Raw genomic sequence first — 19,202 nt, 5'->3', positions numbered from 1 at the left:
TCATTTCTGAAGATGTAAATAAACTCCACACATCACGTGACATACGTGCGTGCGCATGCGCGCTGCTGAAGAGGCGCTAGCATACCGCGGCGTTTCCTTTAGCATTAGCGTCTTTTTGTGGATTAAATGGTATAAAACGTTGGCGTTGCCCGTGGTTACCGTCTGTCACGTTCGTCTGGAGCCTGCGCCTGATTCGTACAAAGCATTAAAAGCTGAAAAAGTACCGTATTTCCAGATTGTTTTGGTCCGTGTGTCGCTGCCGCGCCGCGTCCGAAATTCTAAGATGGGGCGGGGCTTGTGAGGGTGGGTCGGGAGCTGATTGGACGCATGTGATGACGTAGGCCTCGTTGGGTTTTGACCCAGGAAGTAAACATTTCTTTTACTTCCTGTTTCTGAAGAGCGCAGACGCTAAACAAAAGTGTCTCCGTCTCTGTGGATTGAGTCGAAGGGAGAGAAGAGGAGGAAATGGTGGAGGATGTGCCATATTTATCAGGAATAGGATTCAGTTTAGAGTTTGAAGTAAAGGGAAAGAATTAGAATTCCTTGTGATAGAAGTGTGGGGGAAAGAGAGTAAGTTTAATATAGTACATTTGTATAACACATGTAAGCGTTTAACACTGGAGAGTTTTATTGTTCATCTTTAGGGCAAATCTATATGTTGTGGTGATTTTAATGCTCATAGTACGTTGTGGGGTGGGAATAATGATGAGAATGGGTTGGTGATAGAGGATTTAATGGATTTGAAGGGTCTTGTATGTTTAAATGACGAGAGTGGAACTAGATTTAATGAGGAATGGGACAGAATCATCTCTAGACTTAACACTGGCGTCTGAAACTATCACTGGGACGAGCACCTGGGTCGTGGATAAGGAGTGATCACTATCCAATAAAAACAGATACGTTTTAATTATGAGAGTGTTAGCACAGAAGGAATAAGTAGCTGGTGTTTTAAAGGTGTAAACTGGAGTAAATTCAGGGTAATTTCTGAAAATGAACCGGAGAAAGTAAATGTGGATGTAAATATTGACGATCTCAATTCTTCTTTGTGCAGTGCGATTGTGAGAGCAGCAAAGCAGACAACGAGGAATAGAAAAGGTAAGAAAAAAACAAAGATTGTCCCTTGTTGGTCTGAAGAATGCACACATGCCATTCGAGCGAGGAATATAAATGATTGTTTTCAAAATTCTATTGATTATAAAAAGAAAATGGCAATGGTAAAAAGAACGGTAAAAGGGGCGAGGAAAGAGTATTGGAGAGGTTAGTGTGACACGCTCGGTAGACAATCATCGGCCGGTCAGGTTTGGGGAACAATTAAAAGAATGGATGGTGTTAATACAAGTTTGAGTTACTCAGTGATGAAAAATGGAGAAGAGGTAGTTCTAGATAATGCAAATAAAGCTGAGTTGTAGCGAGGCAATTTGTAAAAGTCCATAGTCGTGAAAATGTAGAGGAAAAGAGAGCAAGAAGAAAAACTGTGGGAAATAACACCAGTAGATTAGATGATGTCAGTGACTATAATAGTGCAATTAATGTTGAATTTACAATGAAGGAACTCAATTACACTCTAAATAAGTGTGGCAAGACAACTCCTGGAAAAGATGAAGTAAGTTATTGTGTGTTGAGGAACCTCAGTGGAAAAAGTAAAGCCTTGATTTTAAAGTTGCATAATAAAGTGTGGATGGAGAGTTCCTGCCGGATCAGTGGAAGGAGGCGGTAATAGTGCCAATATGTAAACCAGGTAAGGACCCAAGGCTGGCAGAGAGCTCTAGACCTAGAGCCTTGACATGGCATTTAGGGAAAATGATCAATGAAAAACTATGCAAATTTTTTTGGGGGAAATGAAATGATTAAAAGCCACCAGTCTGGATTTAGGAAAGGTAAGAGCACAATAGACTCAGCGGTCATTTTGGAGCATGAAATTAGAAATGCTCAAGTGAATAAGGAGTGTGTTGTTGAGGTATTTTTTGACATTGAAAAAGCTTATGACATGATGTGGAGGGAGGGGCTAATTATAAGGTTGCATCAGATGGGAATAAGAGGCAAGATGTTAGGATGGGTTAGGAATGTTTTAACTGGTAGGAATATTTCAGTGCATGTGGGGAAAGACTTTAGCTCAAAGTATGACATCGAAAATGGAACGCCACAGGGGAGTGTAGTGGGCCCGGTACTGTTTTCTATTATGATTAATGAAATATTTTGTAATGTTGAAGGCTCTAGAAGGCTCCAGAGGGCTCCAGAGGGCTCCAGAGGGCTCCAGAGGGCTCCAGAGGGCTCCAGAGGGCTCCAGAGGGCTCTACAGGGCCTCTCTTTTTGCAGATGATGGAGTGATGTGGAAGAGAGGTAGAAATATTGAATATATCGGGGGAAATTGCAACAAGCCGTACATAAAGTGGAAACATTTAAGACAATTAAGTGGGGTTTAGTTTTTCTGTAAATAAGACAAAAACAATGTTTTTTACGAGGAGGAAAGTTGACCATATCAACATTAAGCTTTATGGGGTGAATTTAGAAAAAGTGTGTGAGTTTAAGTATTTGGGATTGTGGTTTGATACTTGATTGACATGGGGAGTGCATATAAGTAAAACAGTAGAGAAGTGTAAAAAAGTGATACACATTATGTGGGGACGGGAGTGGGGACGGGAGTGGGGACGGGAGTGGGGACGGGAGTGGGGACAAGAGTGGGGACGGGAGAGGGGACGGGAGAGGGGACGGGAGAGGGGACGGGAGAGGGGACGGGAGAGGGACGGGAGAGGGACCGGAGAGGGACGGGAGAGGGACGGGAGTGGGGACGGGAGTGGGGACGGGAGTGGGGACGGGAGTGGGGACAAGAGTGGGGACAAGAGTGGGGACGGGAGTGGGGACGGGAGAGGGGACGGGAGAGGGGACGGGAGAGGGGACGGGAGAGGGACGGGAGAGGGACCGGAGAGGGACGGGAGAGGGACGGGAGAGGGACGGGAGAGGGACGGGAGAGGGACGGGAGTGGGGACGGGAGAGGGACGGGAGTGGGGACGGGAGTGGGGACGGGAGTGGGGACGGGAGTGGGGACGGGAGTGGGGACAAGAGTGGGGACGGGAGTGGGGACGGGAGTGGGGACGGGAGTGGGGACGGGAGAGGGGACGGGAGAGGGGACGGGAGAGGGGACGGGAGAGGGGACGGGAGAGGGACGGGAGAGGGACGGGAGAGGGACGGGAGTGGGGACAAGAGTGGGGACGGGAGTGGGGACGGGAGTGGGGACGGGAGAGGGGACGGGAGAGGGGACGGGAGAGGGACGGGAGAGGGACCGGAGAGGGACCGGAGAGGGACGGGAGAGGGACGGGAGAGGGACGGGAGAGGGACGGGAGAGGGGCCGGAGAGGGACCGGAGAGGGACCGGAGAAGGGAGCTTGCCGGAAATGCCTGAAGGTAAAATATATGGCTCTGGTCACATCCGTGATTGACGATGGGTGTATTGTGTATTGTATGTTGTATGTTGTATATTGTATATTGTGTATTGTGTATTGTATATTGTATATTGCTCAGCTTCAAGGAGTAATCTCAAAAAATGAGATACAGTTCAGAACCGAGCTTTAAGAGTGTGTTGTGGACGTGAGGTCAACTCCAGTAGATGCACTCCAAGTTGAAATGGGGGAGATGCCTCTAGATAGCAGAAGAGAGCAGATGATTCTAACATATTGGGTTAATTTACAAGGACATAGTGTAAGCCACCCAGGACTAAATGTACTAAAACCAGGACTAAATGTACTAAAACCAGGACTAAATGTACTAAAACCAGGACTAAATGTACTAAAACCAGGACTAAATGTACTAAAACCAGGACTAAATGTACTAAAACCAGGACTAAATGTACTAAAACCAGGACTAAATGTACTAAAACCAGGACTAAATGTACTAAAACCAGGACTAAATGTACTAAAACCATGCCAGGAAAAAGAATAGGCACAGCTCACCAGCTTTTGGTGGAGAGGAGAGAGTGAAGCTCAAAGAATAGGAATAAATCAGCTGAACGTGAGCCCTACAGTTCCAATCTCTAATGTTCCTCCATGGTTTCTGAAAGAGCCTGTGGTAGATCTGAGTTTTTTGAGAAAGAAATGTTAATGTGAACGGGACATAAACAGAGAGTATTCAGAAAATCTAGTCATTTCCACTGATGCCTCAAAGTTAACTCGTGGTAAGGTTGGAGTAGCTTTTGTCATCCCTGATATAGACATTGTTGTAAAAAACAGAGTTGGCTGTGCTGTTGGCACTGAGCTGGAGGAGGATGTAGTGGCTTCAGACTCAAGTAGTGCAATAACAAGTATTAGATACTTGAGCTCGGAAACCAGACAAGACGTAATCTGTGAAATAGAACAAGTACTAGAAAGAATAAACAGACAAGGGAAACGAGTAACCCTTTTGTGGCTCCCAGCGCACATAGGGGTGGAAGGGAACGAGCTGGCAGATAAATATGCAAAAGGAGGAGCTACAAAATCAGAGGTGGACATCCCCATTAAGTATTGTAAAACAGAAATCAAAACCATAATTAGGGAAGAAGTTAAGAAACGATGGCAGAGGAGATGGGATGCTCGCCTCAAAGGCCGTTTTTTCTATATTATACAAACGAGAGCAGAGGGGAGAACAAGAGGGTGGAGAAATAAGAGCCGCAGAGAGGAGGATGTTCTGAGCTGTGAGAGCCGCAGAGAGGAGGATGTTCTGAGCTGTGAGAGCCGCAGAGAGGAGGATGTTCTGAGCTGTGAGAGCCGCAGAGAGGAGGATGTTCTGAGCTGTGAGAGCCGCAGAGAGGAGGATGTTCTGAGCTGTGAGAGCCGCAGAGAGGAGGATGTTCTGAGCTGTGAGAGCCGCAGAGAGGAGGATGTTCTGAGCTGTGAGAGCCGCAGAGAGGAGGATGTTCTGAGCTGTGAGAGCCGCGGAGAGGAGGATGTTCTGAGCTGTGAGAGCCGCAGAGAGGAGGATGTTCTGAGCTGTGAGAGCCGCAGAGAGGAGGATGTTCTGAGCTGTGAGAGCCGCAGAGAGGAGGATGTTCTGAGCTGTGAGAGCCGCAGAGAGGAGGATGTTCTGAGCTGTGAGAGCCGCGGAGAGGAGGATGTTCTGAGCTGTGAGAGCCGCAGAGAGGAGGATGTTCTGAGCTGTGAGAGCCGCAGAGAGGAGGATGTTCTGAGCTGTGAGAGCCGCGGAGAGGAGGATGTTCTGAGCTGTGAGAGCCGCAGAGAGGAGGATGTTCTGAGCTATAAGAGCCGCAGAGAGGAGGATGTTCTGAGCTGTGAGAGCCGCAGAGAGGAGGATGTTCTGAGCTATAAGAGCCGCAGAGAGGAGGATGTTCTGAGCTATAAGAGCCGCAGAGAGGAGGATGTTCTGAGCTATAAGAGCCGCAGAGAGGAGGATGTTCTGAGCTGTGAGAGCCGCAGAGAGGAGGATGTTCTGAGCTGTGAGAGCCGCAGAGAGGAGGATGTTCTGAGCTGTGAGAGCCGCAGAGAGGAGGATGTTCTGAGCTATAAGAGCCGCAGAGAGGAGGATGTTCTGAGCTGTGAGAGCCGCAGAGAGGAGGATGTTCTGAGCTATAAGAGCCGCAGAGAGGAGGATGTTCTGAGCTATAAGAGCCGCAGAGAGGAGGATGTTCTGAGCTATAAGAGCCGCAGAGAGGAGGATGTTCTGAGCTATAAGAGCCGCAGAGAGGAGGATGTTCTGACCTGTGAGAGCCGCAGAGAGGAGGATGTTCTGAGCTGTAAGAACCGCAGAGAGGAGGATGTTCTGAGCTGTAAGAACCGCAGAGAGGAGGATGTTCTGAGCTGTGAGAGCCGCAGAGAGGAGGATGTTCTGAGCTGTAAGAGCCGCAGATGTTCTGGACTCACAGGGCTGAATGACCCTCAGAATAAGAGGGAAACATTAAACGGGAGTGCGAGCGCTGCAGAGCCCAGGAGCCAGTGGAACATGTCATTATTCATTGCCCGAAATATCAACAACAAAGATAAATTCTGAGAGAGTATGTGGATATGGGATTAGATTCAATATCAAGGAATTATTGCAGAACATCAAACAAGAGGTTATGATAAAGGTACTGCTTATGTATCTTAAGTCAACAGGATTAAAACAGCAACAGTAGATGCCGGAAATGCACTTAAATGTTGAGTACCACTCGCCATAAAACAAAACCAAGAAGAAGAAGAGTGCTCCACCTTTTGCGTTTTAATAAGATTTTGTCTTCCAAACATTTTTGGTTCTGACTTTTTTTAAGTATACCAAGGATTTTAAGAACATTGTTACAGTTTTAACGACATATCTGAGGAGCCAGCGACACTTTCCTTTGCCCCAGGTCGCCCCTGTAAAAGAGCTCTCCATCTCAGTGGGTTTCTTACCTGGTTGTTTCTCTCCTGCAGGTGTACAGGTGGAGCCCGGTCCTGCGAGTGTTAAGGAAGAGCCCGGTCCTGCAGGTGTTCAGGTGGAGCCCGGTCCTGCATGTTTTAATATGGAGCCCGGTCCTGCAGATGAACAGGAGCCCGGTCCTGCAGGTGTACAGGAGGAGCCAGGTCCTGCAGTTGTTAAGGTGGAGCCCAGTCTTGCAGGTGTTAAGGAGGAGCCCGGTCTTGCAGGTGTTAAGGAGGAGCCCGGTCTTGCAGGTGTTAAGGAGGAGCCCGGTCTTGCAGGTGTTAAGGAGGAGCCCAGTCTTGCAGGTGTTAAGGAGGAGCCCGGTCTTGCAGGTGTTAAGGAGGAGCCCGGTCTTGCAGGTGTTAAGGAGGAGCCCGGTCTTGCAGGTGTTAAGGAGGAGCCCAGTCTTTTAGGTGTTAAGGAGGAGCCCGGTCCTGCAGTTGTTAAGGTGGAGCCCGGTCTTGCAGGTGATCAGGAGGAGCCCAGTCTTGCAGAGACTCCTCAGATTAAAGAGGAAGCAGAGGAACTGAGATTAGAGACTCCAGACATTAATATTAGTAATGTATTTTCACTGTGTGATGCTAAAACTGACCATTCAGCGGACAAACCTTTCAGCTGGACAGTCCATGATAAAACCTCTAATATAAAAGAACAAAAACGGCACAAAAGAGAAAAGTATTTCCACTCAGAGGAACAACGAGAGCACAGAGAGACACAGGGAGAGCAGTGTGGAGGAGGAGCAGGAGGAGGAGGAGCAGGAGCAGACATCAGCTTAGACCCACAGTTACACTCAGACACTGAGGAAGACACTGAGAACTCTTCTGACACTGACAGTGCTGAAGACTGGGAACCTCCAGCCAGAAGTTCAACTGCACAGATGGAGACAGAGGCTGATGGAGACCACGGCAATCAAGTCCAGATAAAAGACACAAGTACAACTGCACACAACTCAGGTCTATTCAGCAAATACAAGTGTGGAGCAGAGAGCAGAGCCACTGTCACAGAGGGACACGTGTCAGGGACTGAAGGAGGAGCAGGAGAAGCACGAGTAGGAAAAGGAGGATCATCATCCGCAAAGTACTGTAAAGCTCATCTCAACGACCACATGACCACCCACACTGGTGAGAAACCTTTCAATTGCTCCGTCTGTAAGAAAACATTTGCCAGTAAACGTACTCTCAACGGACACATGAAAAGTCACACTGGAGAGAGACCTTACAGCTGTTCGGAGTGTGAAAAAACATTTCTTCAAAAAGGTCATCTCAGCGACCACATGACCACTCACACTGGAGAGAGACCTTACAGCTGCTCCGTCTGTAAGAAAACATTTGCCAATAAAAGTAGTCTCAAAAATCACATGACCACTCACACTGGGGATAGACCTTTCAGTTGCTCAGTCTGTAAGAAAACATTTGCCTGTAAACGTACTCTCAACGGACACATGAAATGGCACACTGGAGAGAGACCTTACAGCTGTTCGGAGTGTGAAAAAACATTTGTTCTAAAAGGTCATCTCAGCGTCCACATGGCCACTCACACTGGAGAGAGACCTTACAGCTGTCCATTCTGTAATAAAACATTTGCCCGTAAATGTACTCTCAACAACCACATGGCTATTCACATTGGAGAGAGACCTTTCAGCTGCTCAGTCTGTAAGAAAACATTTCCCCGTAAAGGTAATCTCAGCATCCACATGACCACTCACGCTGGAGAGAGACCTTACAGCTGCACAGTATGTAAGAAAACATTTGCCCTTAAAGTTCATCTCAGGGTCCACATGAACGCTCACACTGGAGAGAGACCTTACAGCTGCTCAGTCTGTAAGAAAACATTTGTCCAAAAAGTTCATCTCAGTAGCCACATGGACACTCACACTGGAGAGAGACCTTACAGCTGCTCAGTCTGTAAGAAAACATTTAGCCGTAAAGGTACTCTCAACAAACACATGCACAGTCACAGAGACAGACCGGAACGTTCTGACACTGAACAGGAACCTTCAGCTGAGTTCTCCAGAGGAACCAGAACCAGTTCCTCCACAACACCTGACCAGAAGAACCTTGAACACCAAGAAAACAATCAAGAACTTTATTCACTCCTTAATTAATTCTGCTGAAAGTTCATGAGTTCTTTTGTTTGTTCTTTTGTTTCTTGGGTTTTGAGTGTTGGTGGCTCTTGCAGCTGTTCCTTCAGTGAGAGAACCAGGACGAGCGCTGCATTACAGTGTTCACGTTCATGCAGCAGAAAAACCTTACAGTTGTTCAGTCTGTAATAGAACATTTGATCAGCGCAAACTCAACTTCAATGTGAGGCTCTCACTTCTGAGAAAAGCAAACTGTGTAAAAACCTGTGCAAGGATTTTTTTTTTTTTTAAGTTAAATGTTACTGGAAACACACTAAGTCCAGTGATCCGGGGCTTCTTGGGGACAGGGACAGGGACGATGATGGACAACTTGAAGCTGGGACATGGCATGACTCCAGGAGGTGTTAAAATGTCAGTGAAGACAGGGGTCAGCTCGCCTGCACAGTGTCTTAAGGTGGCCGGAGTGACACCGTCTGGTCCAGCAGCTTTTCAAGGGTTGTATTTCTGAAATAGTCTGTTTACTTCCTGTTCCTGAACAGAGGGGAGGGAGGGGGGGTGATGGTAAAATGTCATGTCATTCTATCTCTGCTGTTATTGTGTGCAGAGAATATGAGAATATGGGTTCCTGATAAAGATGGTCCGGCGCCTTCTGTATCGTGAAGTCATGTGTCAGGACATGGATTGAATCTTTGCATCCGTGATGGTTGTTCTGTCTCTTTTGGAGCTGATTTGATTGTGATGATGTGTGTACGTGTCAGTTTGTGTCACTGCCTTTAAAAGGACTTGTATTGTCATTGTTGTGGAGGACGAGGGACAGAGACCTTTGTCAGGGACAGTGATTATTTACTGTGCACGAGTCAATAAAGAAAGACAAACTCTGTTATATTTCATTATTTCTTGGTCATTATTTGCAGTAATTCTACAACAATTTGGGGTCAACGAACATGGACCCTCCACTCGACTGTCCACTGAGAGGGCGTGGCAGAGGGAGAGGATCAGATTTATTCCAAACTCTCAATCAATTTTAGGTTTTCTTCTGCTCGCCACAATAAAATGTGTGATTTAAACAGACGTTTCATTTTGTTATTAAACTGGTTAAAAGAAGATTTAAATGATTGAATAATGCTTTATGACGTAACTTCAGTCAAACACAGGATACTGCTAACTACAGCTACAACATGTCGGAGTTAAAGGGCTAGAGTCCCATTGGTCATGAAATAGATGATTAAATGTATTAGACTATATTGATAATTAACTTTGTCAAAAAGACTGACTTAAGTGTCAGGCGACACTGCGAAATAGACAGGGGCCCGGGGCCCGCAAGCAGTTGAATCTCCGGCAGGTTCGCGGTTTGAAATAGGAGGGGGCCCGCCGTGCCCCTCCTCAAAAAAAAATCAAGATTTAACTAGTAATTTGGCCATATCCGGGGCATTTTCATCGCTTTAGTTTCGTTTTGACAGACATGCCCACTTCCCACGTCTTCTCGCTTCTCATTGGCCGAGCGGTCTCCGTGATGTAATATCGATGAAAGCGGGCATCTGATTGGCCGTTGCGTTTGTGTTGCGTTCACGTGTCCTCGGAAATGCCCGGTCTAATTTTCGGGGGAAAGTATATATGTTAGTAGTTCATTTTGTAGGAGGTGATTTCATATATTCCACAAGATTTCCTTGTGTCAAATGCTGTAAACAGTATTTATTTTGTATCTAAGAAACATTATTATATTAAATTAAACAGTTTTAAAGATCATGATCTCTGGTTTATATGATTCAGTATTCGTGCTCTTCATATCAAATAACAGATAAAAGTACTTTAAATTGTTTTACATGCTAATAACCAGGTTTAAAACAACACATTTATCTTGTTCTTATGACGCCGCGCGTGCTTGTGGGCCCCTGAAATTGCTTGGGGGCCCCTAACTTTGAAAATCTATTTCTCAGCCTGAGTGTGATCATGGCACATGATCCACAAAGGATAAGAAATATAATTTAAGTATAAACTCAATGATGTTAATGCATGAGAAACGTATAAATATGAGAAGTGTAAAGTGAAGCATCAGAAGTGTCATCTATTTGTTTATTAGAATCATCTCAGAACATTAAAAGAATAAGTAAATCCAGCTGGTGTAAACTTGGACTAAACTTAATTACTGAGAGCTCTGGAGATTAATAAAGATCGAATAGATATTATTAAACTTGTTGCAACAAAAGTTAAAGAACATTTTTGATTTGAAATATGGTCAATGTTTTGGGGAATGTGATCACAGACAGGAAACTTCCTGTCCCCGACATAGTTACAGACAAGACTCTTCCTGTCCCCGACATAGTCACAGACAAGACTCTTCCTGTCCCCGACATAGTCACAGACAGGGCACTTCCTGTCCCCGACATAGTCAGAGACAGGGCACTTCCTGTCCCCGACAAAGTCACAGACAAGGCACTTCCTGTCCCCGACATAGTCACAGACAGGGCATTTCCTGTCCCCGACATAGTCACAGACAAGGCACTTCCTGTCCCCGACATAGTCACAGACAGGGCACTTCCTGTCCCCGACATAGTCACAGACAAAGCACTTCCTGTCCCCGACATAGTCACACCTTTGAACATATTTGCTGAATGTTCAAACAACATTGGGGCAGGGTTATTATAAGCTCGTTTTCAGGGTTTGACAGGTGATTGACAGGAGCACATGATCCAGAGAGTGGATCTATGTGAACAACGGAACAAGAATTACAATGTGCAACTCCAGGAGAAGAGTAGTTGTTTTTGTGTTTGTGTTGTTCTTTATCTTCACATGAACAGAGGTGAAACAATATGAAGTCAAAGAAACCAAGAATCTGGTCCATGAGGCGAGTTAGTGTTTGCCTCAATTTACACTGAGCTTCTATTTGGATTTAAAATCAGATGAAGCATTTACCAGAAGCACGTCAGTGCATGTCATCTACCAGAAGTTCATTCAAGAAACTAAGCAAACATGTTTGGGCCATTTCAGAAAAGAAAGCCCTGTCTGCCAGGTGTTAAGATGGAGCCCAGTCCTGCAGGTGTAAGATGGAGCCCGGTCCTGAAGGTGTTCAGGAGGAGCCTGGTCTTGCAGGTGATCAGGAGGAGCCTTATTCTGCAGGTTTAAAGGTGGAGCCCAGTCTTGCAGGTGTTAAGTTGGAGCCCGGTCCTGCAGGTGTCCAGGACGAGCCTGGTTCTGAAGGTGTTCAGGAGGAGCCTGGTCTTGCAGGTGTTCAGGAGGAGCCTTGTCCTGCAGGTATTCAGGTGAATTTCGGTCCTGCAGGTTTAAAGGTGGAGCCCGGTCCTACAGGTGTTAAGGAGCAGCCCGGTCTTGCAGGTGTTAAGTTGGGGCCCGGTCTTGCAGGTGTTAAGGTAGAGCCAAGTCCTGCAGGTGTTCAGGAGGAGCCTGGTTCTGAAGGTGTTCAGGAGAAGCCTGGTCTTGCAGGTGTTAAGCAAATACAAGTGTGGAGCAGAGAGCAGATCCACTGTCACAGAGGGACACTTGTCAGGGACTGAAGGAGGAGCAGGAGGAGGAGAAAAGAAACACAAGTGTTCTGTTTGTCAGGAGAGGTTTAAGACTAAACTGAAGGTAGAGTCACACGGCAGAATCCACACAGGAGAGAGACCTTACAGCTGCTCAGTCAGTAAGAAAACATTTGTCCGTAAAGGTCCTCTCAACAGACACATGCACCATCACAGAGACGGAGCAGAACGTTCTGACACTGAACAGGAACCTTCAGCTGAGTTCTCCAGAGGAACCAGAACCAGTTCCTCCACAACACCTGACCAGAAGAACCTTGAACACCAAGAAAACAATCAAGAACTTTAGCCATTCCTTAATTAATTCTGCTGAAAGTTCATGAGTTCTTTTGTTTGTTCTTTTGTTTCTTGGGTTTTGAGTGTTGGTGGCTCTTGCAGCTGTTCCTTCAGTGAGAGAACCAGGGCGATCGCTACATTACAGTGTTCATGTTCATGCAGCAGAAGAACCTTACAGTTGTTCAGTCTGTAATAGAACATTTAATCAGTGCAAACTCAACTTCAATGCGAAGCTCTCACTTCTGAGAAAAGAAAACTGTGCATGACATGGCATGACTTAAAAATGGCAGTGAAGACAGGGGTGAGGCAGTAGTCTGGGTGCGGGTGAGGCGGGTGAGGCAGTGGTCTGGGTGCGGGTGAGGCGGGTGAGGCAGTGGTCTGGGTGCGGGTGAGGCGGGTGAGGCAGTGGTCTGGGTGCGGGTGAGGCGGGTGAGGCAGTGGTCTGGGTGCGGGTGAGGCGGGTGAGGCAGTGGTCTGGGTGAGGCGGGTGAGGCAGTGGTCTGGGTGCGGGTGAGGCGGGTGAGGCAGTGGTATTGGTGAGGCGGGTGAGGCAGTGGTCTGGGTGAGGCGGGTGAGGCAGTGGTATTGGTGAGGCGGGTGAGGCAGTGGTCTGGGTGCGGGTGAGGCGGGTGAGGCAGTGGTCTGGGTGAGGCGGGTGAGGCAGTGGGATCTCAGAGGGAGATAGTGGTTTGTAAGATACATTTGGTCTATTTCAGGTTTCTCTCATTTGTTTTCTCTTTTTGCATTTGAGTAAAATCTATTTTTCTTAAAAGAGACTAAATGCAATTTGTTGAGGCATTAAAATATTTTCTCCTCCTTGAACCGACACCTTAACGTGGTGGAGGGGTTTGAGTGCCCGAATGATCCCGGGAGCTATGTTGTCGGGGGCTTCATGCCCCTGGTAGGGTCTCCCAAGGCAAACAGGTCCTAAGTGACGGGTCAGACAAAGATCGGTTCAGAAGCCTCTTATGACGACGACACAATCAAGGCAGTTCACGTCGCCCGGATCGGCGTCACCGGGGCCCCATCCTGGAGCCAGGCCTGGGATGGGTGCTCCATGGCGAGCGCCTGGTGGCCGGGTCTTACCCCACGGGGCCCGGCCGGGCACAGCCCGAAAGAGCGACGTGGGGCCGCCCTCCCGTGGGCCCACCACCCGCAGGAGGATCCATAAGGGGCCGGTGCAGAGAGATCTGGGCGGCAGTCGACGGCAGGGGCCTCGGCGACCAGATCTCCAGACACAGAGACTAACTCTGGGGACATGGAATGTCACCTCGCTGGGGGGGAAAGAGCCTGAGCTTGTGCGGGAGGTTGAGCGATACCGACTAGATATAGTCGGCCTCACCTCCAGCACAGTTTGGGCTCTGGAACCCATCTCCTCGAGAGGGGCTGGACGCTCCACTTCTCTGGTGTTGCCCGCGGGGAGAGGCGGCGGGCTGGTGTGGGCTTGCTGATAGCCCCTCAGCTCAGCCGCCACGTGTTGGAGTTTACCCCGGTGAACGAGAGGGTCGCGTCCCTCCGCCTTCGGGTGGGGGACAGGTCTCTCACTGTTGTGGCGGCCTACGGGCCGAACAGCAGTGCAGAGTACCCGGCCTTCTTGGAGTCCTTGGGAGGGGTACTGGACAGTGCACCGACCGGGGACTCCGTTGTTCTACTGGGGGACTTCAACGCCCACGTGGGCAATGACAGTGACACCTGGAGAGGGGTGATCGGGAAGAACGGCTTCCCCGATCTGAACCCGAGCGGTGTTCAGTTATTGGACTTCTGTGCTAGCCACGGATTGTCCATAACGAACACCATGTTCAAGCACAAGGGTGTCCATCAGTGCACGTGGCACCAGGACACCCTAGGCCGGAGGTCAATGATCGACTTTGTTGTCGTGTCATCAGACCTCCGGCCGCGTGTCTTGGACACTCGGGTGAAGAGAGGGGCAGAGTTGTCAACCGATCACCACCTGGTGGTGAGTTGGATCCGCTGGCGGAGGAGGAAGCCGGACAGACTTGGCAGACCCAAGCGCATTGTGAGGGTCTGTTGGGAACGTCTAGTGGAGCCCTCTGTCAGTAGGGTATTCAACTCGCACCTCCGGGAGAGCTTCTCCCATGTCCCGGGGGAGGCTGGGGACATTGAGTCCGAGTGGACCATGTTCTCCGCCTCCATTGTTGATGCGGCTGCTCGGAGCTGTGGTCGCAAGGTCTCCGGTGCCTGTCGTGGCGGCAACCCCCGAACCCGGTGGTGGACACCGGAAGTAAGGGATGCCGTCAGACTGAAGAAGGAGGCCTATCAGGCCACTCTGGCTTGTAGGTCTCCGGAGGTCATCGACGGGTATCGGCAGGCCAAGCGAGCCGCGGCTCGGGCTGTCGCAGAGGCAAAAACCCGGGCCTGGGAGGAGTTCGGGGAGGCCATGGAGGAGGACTATCGGTCGGCACCAAAGAAATTCTGGCAAACCGTCCGGCGCCTCAGGAAGGGGAAGCAGTGTCTCACAAACACCGTTTACGGTGCGGGTGGAGGCCTGCTGACCTCGACTGGGGATGTCGTCGGACGGTGGAAGGAATACTTTGAGGATCTCCTTAATCCCTCAGTCACGTCTTCCGAAGAGGAAGTAGAGACCGGGGACTCGGAGGCTGGCTCATCCATCACCCAAGCTGAAGTCACTGAGGTTGTTCGCAAACTCCTCGGTGGCAGGGCTCCGGGGGTGGATGAGATCCGCCCTGAGTACCTAAAGTATCTGGATGTTGTAGGACTGTCTTGGTTGACACGTCTCTGCAACATCGCGTGGCGTTCGGGGACCGTGCCTCTGGACTGGCAGACCGGGGTGGTGGTCCCTCTGTTCAAGAAGGGGGACCGGAGGGTGTGTTCCAACTACAGAGGGATCACACTCCTCAGCCTCCCGGGTAAGGTCTATTCCAAGGTACTGGAGAGGAGAATCCGACCGATAGTCGAACCTCGGATTCAGGAGGAGCAGAGTGGTTTTCGTCCCGGTCGTGGAACAATGGACCAGCTCTATACCCTCCATCGGGTGCTCGAGGGTTCATGGGAGTTTGCCCAACCAGTCCACATGTGCTTTGTGGATCTGGAGAAGGCTTTCGACCGTGTCCCACGGGGTGTCCTTTGGGGGGTGCTCCGGGAGTACGGGGTCCGGGGCCCTTTGCTCAGGGCTGTCCGGTCCCTGTATGACCGGAGCAGGAGCTGTGTTCACATTGCCTGCAGTAAGTCAGACCTGTTCCCAGTGCATGTTGGACTCCGCCAGGGCTGCCCTGTGTCACCGGTTCTGTTCATAATTTTTATGGACAGAATTTCTAGGCGCAGTCAGGGGTCGGAGGGGGTCCGGTTTGGGGACCACAGGATCTCATCTCTGCTGTTTGCAGACGATGTTGTCCTGATGGCTCCATCAAACCCGGACCTGCAACATGTACTGGGACGGTTTGCAGCCGAGTGTGAAGCGGCTGGGATGAGAATCAGCACCTCCAAATCCGAGGCCATGGTTCTCGACCGGAAAAAGGTGGCTTGCCCTCTCCAGGTGGGTGGGGTGTCCTTGCCCCAAGTGGAGGAGTTCAAGTATCTCGGGGTCTTGTTCACGAGTGAGGGAAGGATGGAGCGTGAGATCGACAGGTGGATCGGTGCAGCGGCTGCAGTGATGCAGTCGCTGCATCGACCGTTGTGGTAAAGAGGGAGCTGAGCCGAAAGGCAAAGCTCTCGATTTACAGGTCGGTCTACGTTCCTACCCTCACCTATGGTCATGAGCTTTGGGTAGTGACCGAAAGAACAAGATCGCGGATACAAGCGGTCGAAATTAGTTTCCTCCGCCGTGTGGCTGGGCGCTCCCTTAGAGATAAGGTGAGGAGCTCGGCCACACGGGGGGAGCTCGGAGTAGAGCCGCTGCTCCTCCACGTCGAGAGGAGCCAGCTGAGGTGGCTCGGGCATCTGTTCCGGATGCCTCCTGGGCGCCTCCCTCGGGAGGTGTTTCAGGCATGTCCCACCGGGAAGAGGCCCCGGGGAAGACCCAGGACACGCTGGAGAGACTATGTCTCTCGGCTGGCCTGGGAACGCCTCGGGATCCCCCCGGAGGAGTTAGAGGAAGTGTCTGGGGAGAAGGAAGTCTGGGAGTCCCTGCTCAGACTGCTGCCCCCGCGACCCGGCCCCGGATAAAGCGGCAGAAGATGGATGGATGGATTAAAATATTTTGCTATTTAATTCATGTTTAGAGTTCTTCCCACTGAAAACCCATATTTCTCTGACAAAGAGACAGACATTCTAAGCTTCTTGCCCAATATATTTGACGTTATGACTTTACTGGTGTCTCTGGGATTTACACATCACTCTTGGATTGATTTTTGTTTTTCCATTTTACGAGCGCACGTTTCTAGCCAGTCCACACGTCTGTGTTGTGCTAACGTACCTTCCACTCTCTAGTTTAGGCGACACAACTCGCAGAACTCATTGCCCCAGGCAAAACTCTACTAAAGCAAACTTTTAAATCTGCTTTTAGTCAGTGGGTGAGTGAGCTCTCCTGGTCTTTGCAGTGGCCTCTTGCTCACTGAGCGACCTCGAGTCACAACAGACTAAACCCTCCTCAGACATCAGGCTCCATGTGCAGCACCGACACAAACTCTGGATTTGCTCTGGATTGTTTCCAATTGCAATGAATGTTTCTTTGTTTTGTTTCCTTTTAATTAAAACCATGGAGCTAAGGATAGCCCCGCCCCTTTTTTCTTTTTTGTCCCGAGAACAATTACAAAAACCCTAATTATAAACAGAATTGAAAAAGACAACACAACCCAAATGTGTTAGTTTTGAATCCTAGCGCCGGTGTTGTCGTCCCAGGCCCTGTGAGGCTGTCCAAACGAGGCCGTCCAAACGAGGCCGTCCAAACGAGGCCGTCCAAACGAGGCCGTCCAAACGAGGCCGTCCAAACGAGGCCGTCCAAACGAGGCTGTCCAAACGAGGCCGTCCAAACGAGGCCGTCCAAACGAGGCCGTCCAAACGAGGCCGTCCAAACGAGGCCGTCCAAACGAAGCTGTCCAAACAAGGCTGTCCAAACGAGGCTGTCCAAACGAGGCTGTCCAAACGAGGCTGTCCAAACGAGGCTGTCCGAACGAGGCTGTCCAAACGAGGCCGTCCAAACGAGGCCGTCCAAACGAAGCTGTCCAAATGAGGCTGTCCAAAGGCTGCGTCACACGGCCCTTGGACGACCGGACGAAGGATCCACGTTCGTTGACGCCAAATTGTTGTAGAATTTCTGCAAATAATGACCAAGAAATAATGAAATATAACAGTTTGTCTGTTTGTCAGAAGAGGTTTAAGACTAAACAAATGCTCGGAAGACATGCCGGAATCCTCACAGGAGAGAAACCTTACAGGTGTTTGGTATGTAAGAAAACATGTGCCCATAAAGGCCATCTCACCAGACATATGAACTCTCACACTGGAGAGAGACCTTACAGCTGTTCAGTATGTAAGAAAACATATGCCAACAAAAGTGCTCTCAATGACCACATGATCTCTCACACTGGAGAGAGACCTTACAGCTGTTCAATTTGTAAGAAGGCATACAAACATAAAACTAATCTCAACAGACACATGAACACTCACACTGGAGAGAGACCTTACAGCTGTTCAGTTTGTAAGAAAACTTTTGTCCAAAGCTGTCATCTCAACGAGCACATTGCCACTCATACTGGACAGAGACCTTACAGCTGTTCAGTATGTGAGAAAGTATTTGCCCACAAAAAAACTCTCAACAACCACATGACCTCTCACACTGGAGAGAGACCTTACAGCTGCTCAGTTTGTAAGAAAACATTCGCACATAGAGGTAATCGCAACAGACACATAACCAATCACACTGGCAAGAGATCTTACAGCTGTTCAGTTTGTAAAAAAACTTTTGTCCGTAACAGTCATCTCAGCAGACACATGCGCCGTCAAAGAGACAGAGCAGAACGTTCTGACACTGAACGGGAACCTTCAGCTGAGTTCTCCAGAGGAACCAGAACCAGGTCCTCCACCAGAACACCTGACCAGAAGAACCTTGAAAACAATCAAGAACTTTAGTCATTCCTTAATTAAAACTGCTGAAAGTTCATGAGTTCTTTTGTTTGTTCTTGTTTCTCGTGGGTTTTTGAGTGTTTGTGGCTCTTGCAGCTGTTCCTTCAGTGAGAGGACCAGGACGCTGCATTACAGTGTTCACGTTCATGCAGCAGAAGAACCTTACAGTTGTTCAGCCTGTAATAGAACCTTTGATCAGTGCAAACTCAGGAGAACAAAGGAACCTTGGGGTCTATGTTCCATTCACAGCAGCACTTGTGTTTGCTCTGCTCATGACGCTGGGAGAGTTTTGTGTCTTTAGTGTTTCTTTGATGCTTTTTGTCCTTTTGTTCTAAACTACAGTTTGTGGGACAAATAAAGCTTCTCTTCTCACCACAGACTCTCTCGTTATGGTTTACCTCATGTCACCTGTCGTCAGGGAAACATAGATCTGACTCGTCTGCACATTTTCACTGTGTATCAGCTGACCTAACAGCAGCATGTAGAGGCTGAACAGAAAGGGTCCCAGGACTGACCCTTGGGGCACTCCACAGGTCAGGGACACGTGGTCTGAGACACATTTACTAGTTTATTTATTTATTTTTTATTTAATTTGTTTCATTTTTAAAGAAAAGAATAAACATAGAACAATTCCCTGTGAAAAGATAAAGCCCAGTCCCACTGAAACTCGTCTGAAACTCACTCTTCTAAACGTCAGATTCTTATGGAACAAATCGTCTTAATTCATTTTATTTCTTCTTTTAATCTTGATTTGATGTTTTGGACTGAAATGTGACAAAAACACAGGAAATGTAGTTCTGACAGAATCTGCTCCAAACAGAAAAGGGGGCGGAGTCTGTGCTAATAATGACCCGCAGGTTGTTCTTTTGGGGTCTTTTCGTCATGTGACTTTGTCTCCTTTAAAATGGA

At 48.8% G+C, this 19,202-nt stretch overlaps 1 protein-coding gene across 1 annotated transcript; it reads left to right on the top strand.

Moving 5' to 3' along the window:
- The first annotated feature begins 6,374 nt into the window (after nt 1–6,374).
- On the top strand, nt 6,375–8,960 carry LOC140373855 (uncharacterized). Its single transcript, XM_072460554.1, has one exon. It carries the CDS (start codon nt 6,460–6,462, stop codon nt 8,461–8,463), a length of 2,004 nt encoding a protein of 667 aa, XP_072316655.1. The 5' UTR covers nt 6,375–6,459; the 3' UTR covers nt 8,464–8,960.
- Nucleotides 8,961–19,202: the final 10,242 nt, after the last annotated feature.

The sequence above is a fragment of the Eucyclogobius newberryi genome, unplaced genomic scaffold (genome assembly GCF_026437365.1).
Source record: "Eucyclogobius newberryi isolate DKJ021-1_F unplaced genomic scaffold, fEucNew1.0.hap1 SCAF_3, whole genome shotgun sequence".
Lineage (NCBI taxonomy): Eukaryota > Metazoa > Chordata > Actinopteri > Gobiiformes > Gobiidae > Eucyclogobius > Eucyclogobius newberryi.
This window is presented reverse-complemented; position numbering and strand designations above follow the sequence as displayed.